Source organism: Aulonocara stuartgranti (assembly GCF_965226115.1).
Source record: "Aulonocara stuartgranti genome assembly, chromosome: 8".
In the NCBI taxonomy this organism is placed as follows: Eukaryota; Metazoa; Chordata; class Actinopteri; order Cichliformes; family Cichlidae; genus Aulonocara; species Aulonocara stuartgranti.
Window position 1 is genome coordinate 19,346,906 of NC_138959.1, and position 22,123 is coordinate 19,369,028.

The 22,123-nt window shown below is 39.4% G+C and overlaps 2 protein-coding genes across 2 annotated transcripts; both read right to left on the minus strand.

Annotated features, from left to right (window-relative positions):
• Window positions 1–396: 396 nt before the first annotated feature.
• LOC309712960 (vesicular glutamate transporter 1-like) lies at window positions 397–15,233 on the minus strand. The gene is made up of 13 exons (XM_082544201.1): window positions 14,734–15,233; window positions 8,806–9,058; window positions 7,660–7,778; window positions 7,447–7,561; window positions 7,256–7,343; window positions 7,052–7,138; window positions 5,362–5,498; window positions 4,768–4,917; window positions 3,661–3,793; window positions 2,806–2,916; window positions 2,557–2,684; window positions 2,388–2,457; window positions 397–2,262 (listed from the first exon to the last, which is right to left on the minus strand). The coding sequence occupies exons 1-13, from the start codon at window positions 14,793–14,795 to the stop codon at window positions 1,970–1,972; spliced, it is 1,746 nt and encodes a 581-aa protein (XP_082400327.1). The 5' UTR covers window positions 14,796–15,233; the 3' UTR covers window positions 397–1,969.
• A 1,698-nt stretch (window positions 15,234–16,931) lies between these two features.
• On the minus strand, window positions 16,932–20,301 carry LOC309712963 (uncharacterized protein). Its single transcript, XM_082544206.1, has 4 exons — window positions 20,214–20,301; window positions 18,663–18,870; window positions 17,593–17,742; window positions 16,932–17,189 (listed from the first exon to the last, which is right to left on the minus strand). Exons 2-4 carry the CDS (start codon window positions 18,856–18,858, stop codon window positions 16,960–16,962), a joined length of 576 nt encoding a protein of 191 aa, XP_082400332.1. The 5' UTR covers window positions 18,859–18,870; window positions 20,214–20,301; the 3' UTR covers window positions 16,932–16,959.
• Between the last annotated feature and the right edge of the window lie 1,822 nt (window positions 20,302–22,123).

A 22,123-nucleotide genomic window follows, 5' to 3' on the forward strand; every position in this document is an offset into this window, starting at 1 on the left:
AATATTCTGTCTGGGATGGAGCAGGGCATTAGGGGTAACATGAAACCAAGGGTCAGGAATGTTTAAGACCTGCACACTTAGTGTCTGAATCATGCATGAAACAGAGCTGACATGGAGAAAACAGATGTTTTGTTTTACAGTGGAGTACAAATCAGGCGTAATAATGAACTTATAGCGAGACGTACTCTGTACCGTCTGATATGAAAGGTTAAAACATTAAAATGGCAGCAATGCATAAGGGTAAACTGCCAAATATAAAGATTTGTGACTACTGTGGAAGCTATCACCTCTAAGCTTTATTCTTCAGTATTTTTCCACATTCCTTTACACATAGATTTAGTTTATAATTAAGAACAGAACATTTAACAATAAATGAATGAAAAATGACAGAAATAGTAAAAATCCTAACATTTAATATCAATCCTATCAGTAAACAGTACCATCCCATTACTAGTTAATGACTAACTAGATACATGACTACATGTACTAACAAAGATAAATTGTACAGAGAAATGCCGTTGGGATTTTCAGCATTTTTATTAACTGGTCTTGGTTTTAATTGATATTTTATGGATTATTAAACACACATGAATTCAATTTAAAGTCCATCTTTAAATGAGAGCGCTACAAAACTGATCCCACAGCCTCAGCTTGGTGCTGTTTGTGCTTTGCCACTTCACTGGAGACAGCAAACTGCTTCCTCTGATGCCAGCCTCAAACACAGATGGAGCAGAACAAAATAATACCAATAGAGGACGTATTAGATGTTAATCATACAAAGCAAAATTCTGTTTTTGCAAAATTTCTTTCTGTTTCTATTTAGAAATAGAAATAGAAACAGAAAGAATAGAAACAGAAAGAAACAGAAAGAAAAACAGTTTCTAACCTAAGAGTCTAATTTTAAAAGAGGATGTTGATGTTCTGGAGATTTAAACTAATCCTATATGCTTTTTTTCACAGTATGACAGCTAGTAGGCAAGGTAGTAGTCCACTACATACAGTGGTTAAAAACTGCATCTAAAATGTCTATGTAGACTTCCCAGAAAGCCAGATGTGGTGTTATTTGCAGATGTTCAGTTCCTTTTTCAGTGGATGAATAAACCAATACTACAGAACATTATATATTGTGTTGTATTGGCACATGATTTTTTTTTCTAAAATGTGCACATTAAGGACAATAATGAAAAAGAAAACAAAACAACCAAAAACCTGTTGGGGCCAGGGGCAGAGACAAGGGGTGGCCATGGGTGGCTATGTTCAACTATATATTAATGGAAAAATTACATCCAGAAATTACTATATCTTCAGCAAACCTGTTTTGCCATGAATGAGAGTATCTCAACAGGTGGTTGCAGATCTTTTTTGTTTTGTTTTTTAAATCAAATAAGGGTGAAAAATAAAAATCAAACAAATATGTTATTATTCTATGTAGTAAATGTACCATTTGACTAGGAAGACTAATACATAAACCTACAGCAGGTTGTTTCTCTCTTGGCCACCCCTATGAAAAATCTTGTCTTTGAAACTAATCTGACAATAGATATCAATTTCTCCTAAAAAGAAAAGTCAGTGTGATCATTGTGCACCTAAAGATGTGTAATCACGAGTGATTAAAATACAAATAAGAGGCATAGAAATGAAATCCATGTCATGTCAGTCCAGTTTCTACAGTTACAATGACTAAGCATCAAAGAACGCCACACCAGGCCTAAAGCCGTCCTCCGACATGTCTGAAGGTGGGCCGGTGACACCATTCTGCCACACAGCGTATAACAACTGCACTCATGCACAAACACATTTTACGTTTACTACTGTCTTCATCTCTACTGTGCAGTCTCTGTGAAATTCTTAATTTATGATAAAATAGTCAGACCTGCTGAAAATTGTCCATCCCCACATTCCCACCAGTTTTTTAATGCCATTGAGTGAAATTCCACATTGCTGATAAACTGTGTCTGCTGGCTTTACGTTATAACTCTCGGTCGCCCTCTCCTCCGTAAAGATAATTATTGGTTCCGGCTGGTTGGACATACTCCTCAGTTTTGTCCCAGTCTGACACCCAGCCTCCTCCTCCTCCCCCAGCCATGCCCCCTCCGTTGGGATCCGATGCCTGGTTCGTGGCTCCGTAGCCCGCTCCACCGCTTGTGCGATACAGTTCTTCCGTCTCATTTGCAAGCTCGTCCTCGTCCAGGATCCCGCATTTCTCGTCACTCAGCTGCTCTGGCTCTGCCCAAGATTGTTTCTCTCCAGATGCAAAAATACCTGCAGCAGACACACAAACTCACTGACTGCTATAGCTGACAAGTATACAGAGTTTTGCTGAATTTTCCTCATTCAGAATTTTTGTAGTTGATCCGGTTAAGCACAAGAAAGGAGACTATGCATACCATAGAACATAACACCTCCATAATGGACGAGTGAGGCAATAAGAAACACGCCCTGCCACTCTTCTCGCGTCTACCAGGAAAACATGAGAGAGAACCATGAGAAAGTTGATTACACTTACAAGCACACATTATTATCAGTTAGAGTCACAAATTCAGAAACAGTTCTCACCTTATGCTTTGTCATGGCACCGACTATAAGTGGGCAGACCATCCCAGACAAGGTGCCTACGCCATTGGAGATACCCATGAGGATACTAGCATACCGCGGTGCAATGTCCAGGTGGTTGACATTGAAACCTTGTGAGGAACCATTAATATTATTACCATCTTGTGATAAAAACAGAACTATGTAGCTGCTTAACTTTCAGTCACATATCATTTATGATTAAAATCTTTGAAGGAACACTTCATATTTCACCTGAAATGGCGAAACCAGAGAAACCCACAGCCAGGACCAGGAATGTAATGGCAATGCCTTTTGTGTGTGAAAAACCAACTACCAGCAGCAAGGTAGCCTCCATCCCAAACCCTGATGCAAGCAAGCAAAAAACAGACATATAAATAGTTTTAAAATATAACAGTGTGAGTGCTTATTTTGTTGCCTTGTGTTCACACTTTTCGCTAACCGAATGGGCCTGGAAGTCTTGTCGATTGGTTAGAGATAAGTGCCTTGCAAGCTTCTGCATTTCACTTTGGTGTTTGCTGTTTGGTTTCTCTGTACAATGTAAAAATAGCGGACAGTGGCAGGGCTTCTGTTATTGGTGAGTCATCATTTGCCTTATGTGGTAAATGACTTCTCACCACAGTCGTGTTACTGTGCTTGTTTCTTCAGTGTCGCTTGACTCACTTCAAAGTTAGCGCATGCAGAAAACAACATAAAATTCAAATAATTTTATGTAAGATTTTGAGTATGTGCCAATTTAACCTCTCAAAATTAAAGGACCATATATACCCTGCTCCATAAACAATTAAGGGAGCACTTAGTTATTGCATTGTCAGTCTGTCCAGTTTGGAAGCATAACCTGCAGCCCTTACAGGCTGCACAGATAATGAGAGTCCATGAGCGTGGCATGAGAGCTCGATGTCCTTGAATGAGACCTGTGCTCACAGACAGGTGCTGTGTCGATTGACTGGCATTTGCCAGTTATTCTTCACAGATGTGAGCACGTCCACATTGCCCTTGACTTCCCAGGCTGTTTCTGTCCTGTCAAATGTGATTGTTTCATTTATGCAAGTTTTCGTTTTCCCTTCCCTTTAGTTGGTTCTTTCTTACCTCCACAGTTCATTAGCTTCCTGACATTCGTGGTGGTCATGATGTGGTTGCATCGCAAATAGTCAGCAATCTGGCCACCAATGGGCACAATGATGGTCATAACCAGATGAGGAAGAGCAGACACTATCCCCACCTAGATGAGAACAAGAAAAAAGCCTTAACAGGTGCAAAACATCCATGGAAGTTGGCACAAACAGTGCGATCTCTGCCATGTTATTGTACGTACATTCTCAGAAACCTGGGTAAGGAAATATTTTACATTTGGACCCAAGACTGTTCACCACTCTATCGCAGCAACTTCTGTCACTACAGTTATAATCTGCCTGGACTGGAGCTCAAGCTAACGTGCTTATGAGGCACAGAAAAGTACATATTCATATAGTTTCTTCCAGACTTTAAGGTGCAGTTTTGAAAGACAAACTACATTCAAATACAAAAACAAATTTAGAAAACTCTTATTTTTCACCAAGATTTTAAATAAAAATTTAAGTTCATTAAAGGTCAAAGTTGAGCTTGAACATAAATGTCAGCAGTGTAGATATAGCATATGCAAAAGCATGGAGAGAGGTGTACAACACACTTTTTATTTTGTCAAGATAATGCTCTGAGACATCAGAACGATGGCTGACATCAGGATCTTGTAATAAAAAATTCAAGGTCCAGGATCCTTCCTGCGGAAGGAACATAGAGAGCATTTCCTGTCAATGGGCAGTCGCACTCTGTGCATTCTCCTGTTGCTTATTTGCAGCAGGGTGGTGCAGACCATTGTAATGGTGCCAGAATGGCTCTAGAAATCCTCCCTAAAGCCGTTGTTCTTCTGGTACTCTGGTTTCCTCAGTCAAACATACAGGATATTTAATTAGTGATTCTAAATTGGGTGTATGTGTTTAAAAAATTTAAAAAATTAAATTTTAGTAAATTAAGGTGAAAAATTGTTGTCAGTGCTTCATGATTTGTCAATATAAGGTGTGCAAACTGCAATGGTACAAATGAGGACATTTAAATTTACCACTGCAGTGGCAAGACACGCAACCAAAGCTGCAGTGATGTCCTTTATTTTCTGATATAACTGCTGAAAGGTTTTTGCTTGTCGGCTGCACGTGTTACCTTGCTAATTTCAAACCCAAAGACCTCCTCAAAGTAAGCAGGCTGGCTGATGAGGAGCAAGTAGAAAGTCCAGCTTCGGCAGAAGTTGGCTACGATGATGGCATACACTGGCATGGAGGTAAAGAAGGCCCTCCACGGTGTGTTGAATTTCTGTAAGGGAAAAATGTGATGATGATTTTAGTGATTTTGTAAAGAAGTTCTCTGATTTTGTCTCAAACGTGTATAGCTCTTTGCTTGAACACGTAACTAATTAATTTCTTAAATGTTTTCCTTTGAAACAAACGAGCATCACAAACGACAACAGAGCAGGGTGTGTGGAACTGAGTTTTGCTTGACTGCAGATACAGAAATGAGTGCTAACAAAGAGTTTCTAAATCTGTCACTGTGACAGATAAACAATTGAGCTTTTGACTCAGTGTTTGCTTGTTTATCATCTCCGTTATCTCACTTTGAATCAGCATATAAACTCACCTATTTTTAAGAGGGTTTTTTTTAACGTGGTTTCATAGCAATCCTGTAAACTAGTGAAATGCCCTTGAATGAAGTGCAGTGTTTTAATTGACAGATCTTGAGAAATCTGTTGCATGTACTGACCGTTACTGTAAATTGGGCTGACTCGCCAATGCTTTCCTCAATGTATTTCCTCTCCTCCTCGGTGATGGTGGGGTGAGCTGCCGGACTTTCATACGAGACCAGGATCCAAAAGCAATACCACATAACACCAAAACTTCCTGGGGAAGGAACAGGCAGATTGGAGAAAAAAGATTATTTTTTTACACACTAACTCATTTGTTATTACAATACTGTGCAAACAAAGACCCCTCATTTCTTTAGATTCTTCTTCCAAGTACCCAGACTTTGCTGTAACTTTTAAAAGTGGTCTTGAGCAATGGTTCTTTAGCCCTCATGAGTTTTTCTTTAGACGTTGATTACTTTTCAGGCCAGTTTTTGTACCCGTGCCTGACTATGTTCAGAAGAATGTGTTTATTTGTTAAGCCACGTGACACTGAGCTGATCCGACTCGAGGGATGAACCAGTGTTGTGTCTACACATTGCTAGTACAAATAATTTGCTCCATTTCTATACAAAAAAAATATTTTTTTCCACCAACAAAGTGATTCGCAAAAACCTGTCTGCTGAATCTTTAAGCACTCAAAATACTTGAGATGTGCTGAGCATATCTCAGCATGCTGTGCAGTGCTTCCTTTAAAAGTTTTGCCGAAACTGGACAATTGCAGGTCAAAAGAGGAAGCGGCACATCTAAAAAAAACTATCAGCAAATGAAGGCGATCCGAAAGTCCTTAAGAAAGAGTAAAAACGTTGGTAGCACTTCATAAAAGTGTCACACGGTAAAATAAGTGCTTAATTAAACATTTATATATCATTACTCCTCCTTAGTATGTGCTTTATAAATACAGATATGTTTATCTGTCTGTTATTGTTACATCATGTACAACTATCACTGGTATTACATCACTACTAATAATCATAATAACATTCATAATAATATATCTGTTTTTATGAATGTCAAACTAATGAGGAGTAATGCTGCAAAAATAATGAATTAAGCACTTGCTAATACCTTAATAATGCCTAACACTGTGACTTTAAGTGCTCCCAAGAAATACATCAATCTATTGTTCACTGAAGCTTCAACAGAGTTTGTCTCAGTGGGAGGGTGGCTGTCAAGAAGACAGAAGGGAAACAGGGAAAACACACAGTTGTGGATTGGCCTCCCCAAGTTTTACCTCAGCACTAATTAGGAATGTAGGATCCCCAGAGAACAAAACAAAAGGCAACCAACATCCAAAGAAGAGCTTTGAATGTCCTTCAAAGAGTTCAGATTTTGTGTGCCAAAGAATCAAGGTAGTCAAATATTGACTTTCAACTTTGTTACAATTGTACTGAACTATTGAACTAAAACTGTTTTTGTCACATATGCTGTTTCAATAAATTGCTGCGCTGTCGAAAAATAAAAAGAACTAAGGCATTGCTCAAGATTCGTTCCACGGTACTGTGTCCGAACGTATAACAGTTTTGACACGACATGTGGTGTAATTTCTTTTTTACCATGAGACTACATCCTTCTGGTATTTATGGCGCTGGTCTGTTGTGGTTTTCCTTTTCTCATAGTTTCATTATGAGTGAGGCTCTACTGTGTGCGTTCAGTGTCGTCGCAAGCATCCGCATTTTCATGTATCAACAACAGTTAGCTTATTAGAAAAATGCATATTCATTCCAAACTGAAGGGTTTGAAATGAGGCCCAGGTTAAAGGCGTCTTACCATACACATAGAAGACAGATGACCATCCTGAGTACTGGACTAGGATTCCAGCTAATGGCATGGCAATCACAGCACCAGCATAAGAACCTAAAACATGAAAATTTTGATTTTATTTTGATATTGTTTAGATATATTTGTTGTTAATTGTCTTAATCTATCACACATTGTTTGCAGGCAGAGCAGGGCCACTGATCACGGACTCACCACAAAAGGCTGTTGTTGCCAGGCGACTTCTTTCAAGAGGTGGTGCCCATTTGGCCCAAATACCATGACATGCTGGGTATGAAACTCCCTGTGGGAATAGGAGTAGAATGTAGGAATTTGCATGATTGTAAATAATCTCAACTGCATTATGTAAACAGAAGCACATTGCACTTCAGGGGAGAGAGAAGCACCTCCACAAGTCCTTGAAAGATCCTGACAATGATAACGCAGCTAAAGTGCATACGAGCTGCTGTAGGAATGAGCATGTTCAGGAAAGATGTTGCCACTATAGCAAAGCCAAACACCCTGAAAAAGAAACAAAACACGGAGAAGAAATTACCCCATTGAATATGCTGTGCGACAAAAGCTGATTATTCCTTGCACGGTGCAGGAGGTTAACAGACCTGTTTGCTGCAAACTTTTGACAAATGAACCCTCCTGGGATTTGAGTTACAATGTATCCCCAGAAGAATGAACCGTGGATCATTCCCACCGTTTCAGGATCCCAGTCAAACTGTGCTTTCTGTTGGGACACACAGTAAGACACATCATTTAAAATCATATCTGGATATGTGCAGATGAGTTATTCTTTCACTTCTCAAAAGCAAGACTGTATTTAACATCATCTAAAAGTGGACATTAGATAATTAACAGTAAATAAGAACCATAAAAAAACAGATGCTGACCACTACTGACATCTGCTGACCAGCCACAAGTATTCCACCAGATCTCTCAACTATATCAAACATTCACTAGCTGGGCCCGCGTCCTCATGTTAGGTTTGACAACGTTTAAGTAGGTAAAGGTGAATGCTTGGACACGAATTGAGCTGCGGTTTGGGGGGGGCCTCAAAGGGAACTGCCGGCGGCTCCCAGGCCTGGCAGATCCCCGTGTACTAAATAGCATTGAAGAAGTTAAAGAACTGAAAAGGGGAGGGAGGGTGAGACACGTAAACAAGAGGGAATAGCTTGTAGAACTGGGGGAAGCTATAGATGAGAACCGGAAGCAGCGTGTTTGGAGGCGTGGTCCAATACTTAATATCTAATTATATCAAACAGCTGGAATTGGAATAAACCTTTTTCATAGCCAGTATTTTGTTTTTACTCTGACTTTGTTTGATTTGGTGGGTTGGTTTTTAGGATGCCTGCATTGTTCAGTCCTGGTTAGTTGCGGAAATTTGCTCTTCTCTTTATGACTAGTTAGCTTGGGATCATAGGAGGTGCTGCCTTCAGGTGATAATACAGAGAGAAATCATTTTCATGAAAGTACTGCTGTGTTAGTTTTAATAATCTGACACTTTGTTACGCTTACTCGTGTTTTATCATTCCAGTCAGTGTAACATTTTCTCATGTTGTTAAATCCTAACTCAGCATTTTATGAGTCCATTGGACATATATAGTCATATGTAGGGTACCTAGCACAACCCCCCATGGCCAAAACAACCTTAAAACAACATAAACATAAACAGTCATATTACACAATATGTAATTTGGCTGTGTCACTTCAGGGGAGAATTTAACATTAACTCAGACTCATCTGCTGTCACTCACCACTATAACCTCCTTGTTGTCTTTGAAGATGGTGTGGCTGTTGACCATGCTGACGATAGCCACGCCCAAGTTACACCGGATACCGAAGGAGATGCAGAAACCAATGCCAGAGAGGATTGCGATGATGTAGCGCCTGGGCAGACCGAAGCACGTGCAGTCCACCACAGGCATCTCCTTCTCCTCCACCAGCTCTGGCCGGCCCTCTGCCGACAGCTCGATGGTCTCGCCATTTTCCTGTTTCTTCTCGATGGCTCTGAGAGGAAAAGTGGGTAGATTAAAAGTGTCATCTACATTTAGGTCACTTTATTGTTCCTGTATCACAAATCTGACAAGTTATCTTTGAAGAGGGGGTAGATAAACTGTATTCTTTAATAAAGACAAAAATATTTGTATTTCTTATCTCTTAAGCATAACTTGCTAAAGAAATAACCTTGAAAATACACAACAAAACACTCTTGCATGCAAATGAGTCATTTCAAAAAGCTTTCTCCTAGCAGATAGTATTGTTTACTGATTTATTTAAGCTAAACAATGATTCATAAGTGACAGGAAATAACTAGGTTCAACAGTTACTAAGTCCTGAAAGCCTAATGCATGTCATTGATTTAACTTCGGAGGAATCAGTGAGTGGGCCTGAGGTTTTCCAATCTCCTGCTGGCACAGTGAAAACAGATCCTGAAAAGCTTGTTGACTGACAACTTGGCCTGATGAAAGTGAGTGGGTTTAGATGTTCAGACAGTCCTCTTGGGTGTCTGTTTGACTGCTAAGTCAAGCATCTTAAAAAAAAAAATCACAGTCAGCACAAATGTCCATTAGCATCCCACTGCTGGGACCTGCTGTTAACACTTTAACTTATCACATTAAGTTAATACAATCAGGATTTCTGCGCTGCACCCTCACAGAAACCGCCAGCAAAAAAGAAAAGCCTAAAGCAAGCTGCTCTTCTGCCTCACTGCAAAACCCTTAGAAACCACACGGACTGTCAGCCTCCGACAAGCATCAAATATGCATCTAAATGTAGCAGTCATCTATTAAACATGACATGTGAAAAGCTGAGTTGTAAGATAAGACCACTGCAGGTCCAGCTCCGATCGCAGAGATGCACAGAGTATGGCTATACTTCGCCAAAGCACATCCACAAACTCAAACCTGCAGCTTTTAGCCAAAAATCAACTGTGCAAATGTAGAGCAGAGATCATGGGAATGTTTTGTTTGACAACTTGTACTGAACAAAAGGAGATTAAATGAACCAGATTAGCATTCATAACCGACTCTTCCTGATTTTTAATTACCCACAATTTTGACAGGTTAGGAAAAGACTAGAGCAGGTTATGATACTGTAAATCACATTCATTGTATGATTACATGGAATGCAACAAACACTTCAGTGAAACAGTGACAAAAAAAAAAAGCAATCATGGAGGCAATAATCAATAAAAGTATCAATAAAATCTAATTTATATTGGATGTATAACTATATCCAGTTTTATCTTCTTAGGGTCAGTGCATCTAAAAGCCACAATAGTTTCTATGTATTGTTTCATGTTTCAGAGGTGGACAAGTAGGAAGTGACAGATCAGTTTTTAGCTCATCCAGCTAAAGGACCAATGAGTTCATGATGCCGTTGGTCTAGCCTGTTAGAGTGTTAGTCAGATCACACTTGTTATTAATCTCTGGCTCTCTTCTACAGCAAGTCCTTCATCCTGTCTTCTTCCTCTGCCCCCAACCAATCACAGCAGATGGTCCCCCCCCCCTTCCTGTTAAAATGGAGTTTTTCCTTCCCATTGTCGCCAAAGTGCTTGCTCATAGGGGGTCATATGATTGTTGGGTTTTTTTCTCTGAATGTTTTATTGTAGGATCTACCTTACAATATAAAGCGCCTTGAGGCGACTGTTGTTGTGATTTGGTGCTATATAAATAAAATTGAATTGAAAATGTAAGAATAGATTTTAGTGAAACTTAAAACATTGATCACCTAATCATGGTCAAGGTCACATTTGCCATTTTACAGGCAGTATCTTATAAATTGTGAAACATTGAGCTGGATGAGTTACTACATCACTGCCCTTTAGGTTTTATATATACAAGTGAGCAGCTTCTATTGACCTGGATCAGCCATGCAATTTGAAAACCTCTTCCACTGTTGTATACGTCGCTGTGGTAAATGTGATCACAGTGAACCTCTGATGCATCACCATACTCTTCCTAACCAAACAGACATTGTGATCATTGTAATTATTAAGGAGACTGAAGGATGGCGTGAGACATTCAAGACCAAACACAAACAAAGCTGATAAAATTATCCAAATCAAAATATGCACACAAAATAACCTTTCACACGCTGAATTTTGTACAAAAAAACCCCAGTCCTGATGGCACATTTAAGTGATTCTTATGATTCTGATGCTGTAATATTTTTTTCCTAGATTTAAGTGTATTTTTATCTAAGGTCACTGAAGGTTGACAAACAAAGGAAATCGCAGAAGTGACTAGGACATATGACAAAACACCTCAGGTCAAAACACTTCCCAGATCTCTTTTTTTGTTGTGAGTAAATCTGTGTGTCATACTTGCGATATTCAACAACATTTAGAGCTTGTTCATCTAGTGGCAAAAGCTTTTATAAGTACATCTGTTGTGTAGGCCCTGGAGTTAAGGCAGTTGTTTATATCACGCTATGTAATATATTTCCTGCAGACTTTAAAATGACATGGTTATTACCAGAGAACTGCTGTGAGGCCATTTGTGTTCCTGCCAACAAATCTGTCCAGAACATTCATACAAAATACCAACACGATTGAAAACAGCTATGCCGTTATAAAACATGCTCTGTTGGTAACTGTAAGCAGGGGTTCCAACAATCTTCAACACCGATCAAATATTAATGATTTTCGTTGTTAAATTATTAATATCGCTGGCTCTCTTGGACTATTTCTGTCTGGGCTGGCCTCTCTCGTCTTTCTTCCTGTCTCCTTTTCATCTTTAACTCTGCTCCTTACCGGCATCTCCTCTGACTCACACATATTCTCACACATAATTCACAGCAGTCCTTCCTTATTTTACACCAGTTTATTTCCCTAGTGTCCATATATGTAGTTTTTTTTCCACTAGCTGTACACTTGTAGTGCTTTCGGTCTCACTTTACAGTAAAGCTCTCTCTACTTATGATGTAATTTCTCAACATTTGCCATGTAATTTTTGTCATTTTTAAGCATCTCAAAACACAACTGACATTTTAAAAGGAAAGGTATTATTAACACTGAGCATTTCTATGCAATTAACATATTTTGGGTATTTTAGAAGAAACAGCCAATGATGTTTCTTCTTCTTACATTGCAATTGCACATTATTGTTAAGGGCATAATGTGCATAATAGAATATCATAAACACCCCTTCTTTCATTCTAATTACACATTGTTTTGGTGCGCAAGATGTAATATGCTTCAGAGTTGTCCTATCTGATTAAGGGGGCACTCCAAGTCATTTATTTAGAAGGTATGTCCACCAGAAAACACAATAAATGAAGTATAATGCAACAAAATGTGGACAATCTGAAAAGGGGAGATTACACCATACAGCCAAAACTGCTAACAACACTGTGTAAAGAATGAAAACGTGTCTGTATTGCCTTAAAGTTTTGTATTATATTAGAAATAGTCACATTATAAATTGTGCCTCCTTCTAAATTAATCTAAAGGTGTTCAACACTTCAAAATGCAGGTCTCGTTTCCTTTAAAACCTCCTTGCTCTGCTGCACTGACATTTTAGACTCATTTGGAATCAGTTAGTATTTTCGATACTGAATATTACACCCTAGACTAATTGTGGTGAAAGCATTTTGACAAATTATACTATAGGTCAAGGACTTTATTATAAAGGGCCACTATATTTTTAATTTTATACTGTATCAGTTGCAGTGACTTTTCATGACTGACCCCAGGTTAAGGAAAATCCGTCGTAATCCCTAAAAGCTGTCTGACCTTCTCTCCCTTTCTCCCGTTACACCTTGTAGAAAAGCCCAGATTGCATCATTCCTGTGGAACAATTGAACTCAATCCCAAAAAAGTAAAAGTTCTGAATATTGGAGTATAGCAGAGCTGAATTCTATATTTCCTAAATCAATACAGTTCCGTCAGCGGGTTAATCTCTTAATTCATACATCAAGGACAAATGTAGGGCAGACCGTCAACTCGGACACCTTGGAATAATTGATTAGATAAGAGAAAGTTGATGGTCTGAAAATGCTCCATGGCATTAATACAAACTTAGTGAACTAAGTCTCCTAATATAACATGTTAAAATATCCTCTATCCGCTCATGTGGCAGTTATAACGGACGAAGGAAAAAAGTATTAGAGAGTTAATCATAAAATACTCTCGAGGAACGAGTTTTCCAGGTAAATGTTTTGAGGATAAAACCTGAGATAAATAAGAGATTCAGAGTGTCTTTGAGTCAAATTCCTGCTTAACCTGAAAATAAAGACAAGTACCAGCTGTCTACTGTGATCACTGACTGAAATCACAGACGATCGCGTGACTGCTAATTTGCGCTAATCAATTTTGAAAAGAAGAAGATGACGCTTGAGAAGTAAACATCAGGCGGAGAGTTGTATAATAAAACAGGCTAAAGGTTTAGTCATTTACAACAAGTAAATAAAGAGTCATTTTCGAATGTAAGGTGCGGATTTCGCGCGGTCAAGCAGGCCGGTGAGCCTTTTACGCAAAGCAGCCAGGTACAGCACGTGAGAGCAGTGCGCTCCAGTGAGATGACCTGCGCTCTCTGCCGCAGGCCGGGTGTCCTAATCCCGGCTATGAAGGGGGGGGGGGGGGGGGGGGGGGGGTGCGCGGGCGAGGGACAAGATGACAAGCTATGTGGCTACTAGAGAGGAAGAGTGACGTGGCCAAGGTGTACGCCCTGCAGGGATTTACGTGGGCCGACAGCTTGGACAGGGAGATGCTATTTCTGGAGGGGATTTAAGTGTTTAGACGCTGCATCAAATCCCGAGAGAAAGAAAGGGGAGTCCACCTATGAGTTTCTTGCTATCAGATAACTGCCCAGGTTCTTACACGCTATTTCTCAGGAGTGCCCAATGAAGGTTTTTGCTTTGTTTTGTTTTTTGCCACCGAGTGTCAACGGAATTGGTTGCACTGTCGCTATAAACCTATAAAAGTGTCCCAATAAGTCATTAAAATGATACCGAGTTCTTAAATGTCTGTTTTTCTGTTATTCTAACCGATATTGTCTAATCTCTAAAAATGGTAGAAAGTGAAACACAGAGTTTTATTAGTCTTTCAGAAAATTCCAGATGGACACCCCCTCCCCTCACTCACACACACACACACACACACACACACACACACACACACACACACACACACACACACACACACACACACACACGGTGTCACAGTGTCTCTGTAATGTGACAATGTAAGAGCACGGCAAGCTTAGGAGAAATGGATCCAAATATCGATCCAGCGCGTCATCTTACACTGAGAGAACATTTTGAGCCTGAAATGTAACTTCATTCTGTTTTTTTGTTCTTCGGGAACAAAGAATGATACACACTGCTTATAAAAGAGAGTTTGAAAATCAATTTGGGTTTCTTTTTTAATCTCTTATCAGCTACTTTAAGTCGCCAGTGCCACATACAGCGAGTTATTGTGTACACATTTCTTATATGAAAGATTTATAAGCGGACACATATTTCCATATTATTGATTCGGGCCTCTGGACATTATATTTCTTTAAATCTTCTTAATAGAAACACTGATAGACTAACAGGCCATGTTTCAGCATCAGTAAGATTGAACTTCCCCTCAGGTCCGCAGCTTAACCGCTAAACACAAAGCTCCTTTTTAACATTAAAGGTCATCCAGCAGATGTTTCTGCTCTGTTTCTGTTCCCCGAGGAGGAGATTTTACATACCCGTATATTTTCCCAAGAGTTTTGGCTGCCACGGCCTTAAACCTGTCCGGCCGGACCTCCATCCTCACGTCTCCAGGACCGGCCCAATGTGCAGTCTCTGCGCGCTCCCGACTGAGCGCACAGCCTTTCTCCTCTGCTTCCCGGCTTCTTGCTTCTTACTCACATTAAAAGAACCGATTTGGTTGGGTCACCAGCTTTCGTAACTCACGCTTTCATGTGAAACGAGACTCGTAATTAGCGACAGACTGTCCAGAGATTTGACTGAGCCTCCTTCAAGTCCCTTTATATAAAACCAGTCGAATATGCATGTTCAGCCCCACTTTTCCGGATACCCTGTCCAAACAAACTTCGTCACACTGTTTGGTGTCCGTAAAGGTTCACAGAGAGTCGTAGGCAACTTTCGATAAGATTCATATCCAAACGTTGTCTCTGGCCATGGTCCTGAAACAGATTACTGCTGCCGCTAATCTCTCCAAGTGTGTAGTGAGAGGAAGGTATACGGCACTTCCTTCCTCGTTTTAAGCACCGACTATCCAAGCCGCGGCTATTCTTGGACTGCACAAGCCTTGAATGGGGAGTTAGTGTAAACACTGTCCCACCAAGAATATTAATAGAGTTTCTGGGTATTTGTAAGAAGGTACGCAGACTCACCTCGGGACAGTGGTTGTGGATTAGATTGCAGGTTTTTTCGCGTTTATGACCAGAAATAAATTTTAGAAGGATTGAAAATCAATAGAACATCACAAATGGAGGAGGCGAGTCTTGATCTCTTCATGATCTGCACCTTACCAGCAGGGACAGAGGCAGGGCTGCTATATGTCATTATAAGTTAATGGAGTCACTTATTTGGTGCGTATTGGCGAGCTGCTTTCTTTTCGAGACATTTTTTGTTACATATAGAAATGTCTAAACTAGCGTAAAACAGGCTTAATGTAACTGTATACTGTAGATAGAAAAAGTGGAAAAAGAAAAACTGCATTGAAGTATTTTATGTATGTGGGTCGGTCTTTTAAAATCACATTTTCGTTTGTCCATCAACAAAAGTGTCAGTATTGATTTTATCTTCCAGTCTCTTTACACTGGAAGTGCTGCATATACAGCTAGGTTCATGAGGATTTGGACAATAGGAGCTCTTTTTATAAACAGTCCCTCATTTTTAGAGGCTCAGATGTAACTTGACAACTGAGTGAGAAGCAGTTTCGTGGCATTTCTTTACCTTGAGAAACTCGCCATTGCGTTCATTGTTTTATAACTGTGCCTGATTGTTGATTTGGCCACTCATAAAGTTGTTGCTGCTTCTCTGATAGATTTATTTGGGCTTTTTTTCCCAACCCAACAATGGCTTCCTTCATATTAACCAGCATCTCTTTGACAGTTCCAGTGAAAACTGCTTAAAAGTCTGTCATTAATCTTCAGCCTCTGAAAATGTTGAACTTTGTTTGGCTTGAATTTCCTAAATGTAATGTTATTTATGTTTGTTAAACCCCTGAATTAAAGCTGAAAGTCTGCAATTCAATCACATCATGGTTGTTTGATGTAGGAACCACTGTGGTGGTGTGCAGAGACACTATAGAAAATCTTCTTACTATCTAAATATTAAAGATGTACCTAACTTTATATTTTCAAAATCATCAAATATAAAGTATTATACATAAAATATCAATTCTGAAACAGTAGTCAAGATAGTTTTAAAGAGGCAAAACACCTTTCCCAGTCCAAGAGTCTGTATTCCTTTAACATGCACAGATTAAATCAGGCGTGTTAGGTTTATTTTGCTTAAGTCATTAGTTAAACTTTCACTGCAGCTCATGAAGTAATTCATGGAGCTGTAATTGTTTATCACAAAACTCGAAAGACATATATATTTTTTAATTTGGAGAGTTTATTTTCTAATTAGAGGGTGGTGCAGCTTTGATAAGATGCTGGAAATATCTAGTTTATTATGTGTAATAAACAAAAACACGGCAAAAATTACTACAGTTCATGCATATGACTGTGAATGAGAATAATGGGCAGTGAGGTTAAAGGAAGTCATGATTAACATTAACAGAACTGGATGTGAAGGCGCCGTATATCGCTAAGCTGTGCCTTAGTTTCCTCTTTATTTTACTGCTGTTGAGTAAAATCAAAAATGAGTCTATGTGTACAAAAAAACAACACAAACATTCAAGTAACTGTAACTACTCCCTTATCCATCATTCAAAAACAGTAACCTACACAAGCATGTCATATGTAACTCTTCTCCAGATCCTTTGCTGATATAGTTCTAAGAGAGCGAGAGGAGAGGAAGAGGGCAGGCAGGGGCATGGCAGATGGAGGAGGGGACAAACTGGGTGGGACAGAAATTATGGATGGAGTGTCCGAGAGGGAGCCGTAACCGGCTTTCTGCAGGTCCATTACACTGGAGCTGACGGAGGCGTGAAAGAACACAGGGGGGGGGTCCAGGGAGTCTGTGTCTGCAGACAGAAAATAAAATGCACTTTTAAAAGTTTTCTTTAAATAGAAAAGCTTTTTTAGATTTTAGCCTTAAGATAATGTAAGGACAAGACTCCAAAACAACAGAAAATCAAACATAATCAGTCTTGTTTATGGCGTATAAATTACAGATTTGCATTTCCACACACTAAAGCATCACTTTGCCTCTAAACAGCAGCAAACAGGAAATGCTTTGCTATCAACAAATCAGACAGAAAAGATGAGAGAGTAATTTTCCCGCTGATGATAATTTATAAGTGTCTTATAAGTGTTGCTGTTGACAGTCTCTCAGGAATAGTTTCACATGCTGCCACACAGGTTCTGATCATTTCTGTTTCCCACTCAAATTGAACATGGTTCTACCTCAGAAACAATCAAAGCTACCTGGGTCATTGTTGAGCTGGGTGTGCATGTACTGCTGTTTGGTGTAGAACTTGTTGTAGATGCAGTACACTGCAGCCATCAGAGCAAATGTTCCCATGGCTGCTGCGATGAACAGACCCACTTTGGCGTTATCTTTGTCTACAAGGGCATCTGCAGAGGCACAAACACAAGACGGTGTTCATCAGAGCTTTCACGTAAAAATCCTTTTAAACTTGAGCTAGACAGGAATTCAGCATTTAGCACTGCCAATTCAAGCAACTGCAATATAAAAATCCTAAAAAGTTACCAGAAGTCTAATTTTTCAAACAATACATGTGCCATTTGATTATAAACACTTTACATTTAGCTGTCCAAACTGAGCCACTCAGATATTTTCAGTGGGTATAACTTAACTTTCTTCCATCTCTCCAATTACTTGAAGTTAATGTAAACTCTTCTGTGTTGTCCAAACTAGTCAGCCTGTACTTTTTAAATTGAACTATAAGCAGCATCACATTGTAATAGAAAACATATTATTTTTATATAACAAAACATCAGTGGAGTGAACTTGAAATGCACTTGACAGCACTTCAGTTAATCATAGCATGGATCAATCTGCAGTCTGTAAGCTCTTACTGAAAACATTGAACTTTCCATATACTCACACAGAACACTGCAGTGTTAATGCATTAAAGTGCAGACTGAAGCTGACAAATAAGCGTCGGCTGGTCATTGCTGTTGCTCCCCTTTCTTCCTGTCTGTCTTGAAAAGATGCAGTGATCCCTACAACGGTGTAACCCTGCACACGTTGTGCTCTGCCCAGCCTGACATGGCTCATATTGATGCTTTCCTATTAACCCTAACCAAAGGTGATATCATGATGATATTAGGGCCATACACTCCTATTGAAAAGTATATATCTAACTTTGAGTAGTACTTATTTAATCTACAAAAAATTGTTCAAGTTTTTTTTTTTTTTTAAAGGAAGAATTTACATGGATTTACATGGTACAATTTTTAACTAATTATCTTGTCTCACTGCTGGATGGCAGTGAACATGAAGCTCTCTTCACCAGTGTTTACACACTTACATGTCCGCATTGCGTTTAAATTATTGGTTTCCTCCTTTTGGAGTAGGTCCCTTATGTGTGGGGGTGGAGGAGGAGGAGCTGCTCCTGGGGCCTTATGGGCGCTGATTTTCTGCTCAGACTCCAGCGTGCTCTGGGAGCTGCTCAGTGGAAAAATAAACAGGAGACACAGAGCCGCCAGGCACGCCATGTTGGTCATCTATGAGTACACCTACAAATAAAAACAATGCTTATAATAAAAATAATAATAAAACACAAAACCTTTGCTTCATTAGTCTGCATCTTACTCATGTTAAAAGTGAAACATATACATTACTGTGCAAAAGTGTTGAATCATCTCTTGTTTTTGTTTATGTTTTGGTTTCTTGAGCAATAGTTCTTCAGGCTTTCTGAAGGTCTTTCAAAGTTTTTCTTTGGTTTTTCACTCACTTTCAGTCCAGTTGTGTACCTGACCTGTTTTTGTTCATTTGGTAAGCCTTTTAATAGTTACCTATGACTCATTCAACCATAAAAAGGCACATGACTCAATGGATGAACCAGTGTCTTGTCTACAAATAACACACAACTTACACTGAATCTTTTAACACTTTATTACTAGTAGTTTTTAATTTGTTCCCATTTCTTTAGTTGGATCTTTTTTTTAATGCCAAGGCTAAAACAGTTTGACAGGCATAAAATTGTATTTTTGCACCAAACGGGGGATTCTCAGTGTTATTGGTTAAAAACCTGGCAGATAATCTGCAGTATGTGCTTAAGAATTTGGAGGAGACTTTTGAGGATAAATTGAAGAACAGACAAAGTGCCAAACCTAAAAGAATGCCCATAGCAGATGATTAGCAGTCAAGATAAATTCTAAGGGACGCCAAACCACACAAGAACTGGTCTGAATATCAGGAAACAGGTTTTATGGAGCATTCATTTTTTAGCATGGCAGTGTTCCCAGAAATACTGCCAAAGCATAACTGGATAGAAAAACACACATTGAAACACTATCAGTCATGGATTGGCCTCCCCAGAGCTCGGACCTCAACATTATTGAAGTAGTGTGGGATCCTTTTGACAGAAATGGAACAAAAGGTAGCCAAAATTCAAAGGAGAGCTTTGAATGTTCTTCAAGAACCCTGGAGAACTATTCTTGAAGACTACTTAAAGAAATTACAGGAAAACTTCAGCCTGTGTTGAAGAATAAAGGTGTCCGAGACAAATATTGGCTTTCACGCACATTTGAATTGTACAAACTGTGCTCTGTATACTCGTTTGCAAGTGTTTCAGTAGATTACTGCAACTATTTCCAATTTTCCTAGCAAAATATAAAGAAATTAGGGATAATTCAAGACTTTTGCGCAATACTGTGCATTGTACAACAGTTATGGTGACAAACTCAAATGATCAAAAGAGAACTGCAGATGCTTTCTTCTACAGTAATAATTTTCATGTTGTAAACCAGACCCATTCCTGCTTTAAAAACACATATCTGGAACCATTTAACTGTCTATCAAATATTCACTTACTGTGACAAAATAATAATAATTAATATAAATTATCTGTGCTTACCTGAGGTCAAACCAAGGCTGCCGTTTTTCTCAGAGTTGGGCGTTGGTCCCTTCCCCCCTGCCTCTCTCAACAACTGAGCTGAGACTGCATCCAAGACAACTGAAGTCCCCAGACACTGAATATTTCCAAGGGGACATACGTGAGCACGCCCAAGCATATACATGTGGCAAGTGCTAGGTTCAGGTAGACACAGATATCTTTTTTCCATTACTATGACTTGTGAAAGTTCAAAATATCAACCTATTTGCTAGTATTATTCTCTAATAGATATTTTTTAAAGTAACTGCATAAATCATACAGAACAGCGTTGAAACTACTGCTATGCACAAAGTCTGGAAGAGTCTGGACAAATATGAACATTAAAAAGGTGTCTGTGAAATTCATGTATTCTTTCATCATCTGTAGTGATTCAGACAGATGCTAAATAATGTAGAAAGTAGAAAGCATGTACAATCATAAAGGTGGAGTTATTATGCCTGCTTCCAGCTCCAAATTGTCTTTCTAACTCATACATGAGTTGCTTTGCATGATTTACAGTTAATTATAATGTTTATTTTTCTCATACACCTTTACACCTTAGTTTATTTGCTAATTTTTATTCCCTTCAGTCCAACTTTCTCCTGATTGGTTGCCCCTCGCGATCCAAGCAGCAGCTGTGTGAGCCTGGTTTGGTCACAGCTCAGAGCTGTGTCTCTGTTTTTGCTGCTGGTTGGATGAAATGGTTTTTGCAGCACACTCAGGTAGCACAGGTAGTGCAGCTCCTCTATCATGGCACAAGAAGGTTTGCTGTGTCTCTGAGCACACTCTCAAGAGTGTGGAGGAAATAAGGAGATGGGCCAGCACACTAGAGTAGCTGGACAGAGCAGCAGAAGGGCATCAACCGGGCAGCAGAACCGATATGTAATCGTTTGTGTGATGAAGAAAAGGAGGAGCACAAAATGACCTCCAGCAGGCTACTCAAGTTTCAGACCATATTGTGGGAAACAGACTCTATGACTGTGTCACGAGGTCTTAACGTCCGTTAGTGGGACACGCGATCACAGCCCAGCACCACCATGTAGCTTCACTGGCTTTCACCAGAGAACACCAGAGCTTTCAGTCCAGCCAAGGAATGCTGTTCTCTTCACAGATGAGAGCAAATTCATGATTAATAATACGGCAGAGCACTCCCTGAAACATCATCCAGCATGACCGGTTTGGCAATGGGTCAATCATTGTCTAGAGAGGTATGCACACTGGCACTGCTCCTCCTGCAAGACCAGATACTGCTGCTCCTGTTGCTGAGTTGAGTCCTCAGCAGAAGTCAGTCAGGAAGATCGTCTGTGTCCAGCACCTGCTAAAACATTTTAAAGACTGTTTTGTTGTAGTCGCTCAAGTGCATCAGGTGAAATGGAGTCACTATGGTTGATGCTTCCTAACTGCACAGACTGATATCTCCGAAGTTTAACTGACTGTGTGATATACTGCAATGATTAACAAAGTTATTATAAAAAACTAAAGCTAAACTAAAAACTAAACACTGTAGTTAACTAAAATAAAAATGAAAACTAGGCTTTTGGAAAAAATATAGCTAAACGAAATTATTTTGTGAACTTAAAATAATAATATTTATATTAACAAGAAAATGTACTCTGGAAACAGAATCTGAACTGAGCTACAATAGAAAAAGTTGAAATGAAATAAAACTACTGGTAGCCTCAGGTGCTACACCTCAGCCTCCTGACAGGGGGCGCAAGTCTTCATGAAGTTGTAGAGCACATGCCTGCCAGGTCGCCTCTGAATTACCTGTGTCACCACAGGCAAACATAATTCACTAAGTCTTAAGGTATGAATGCTCTTAATCTTAATCACAGTCTGTTCTTACATGTATTGTCAGGACAGCACACATCACCACACAGTGTCTGAACTTC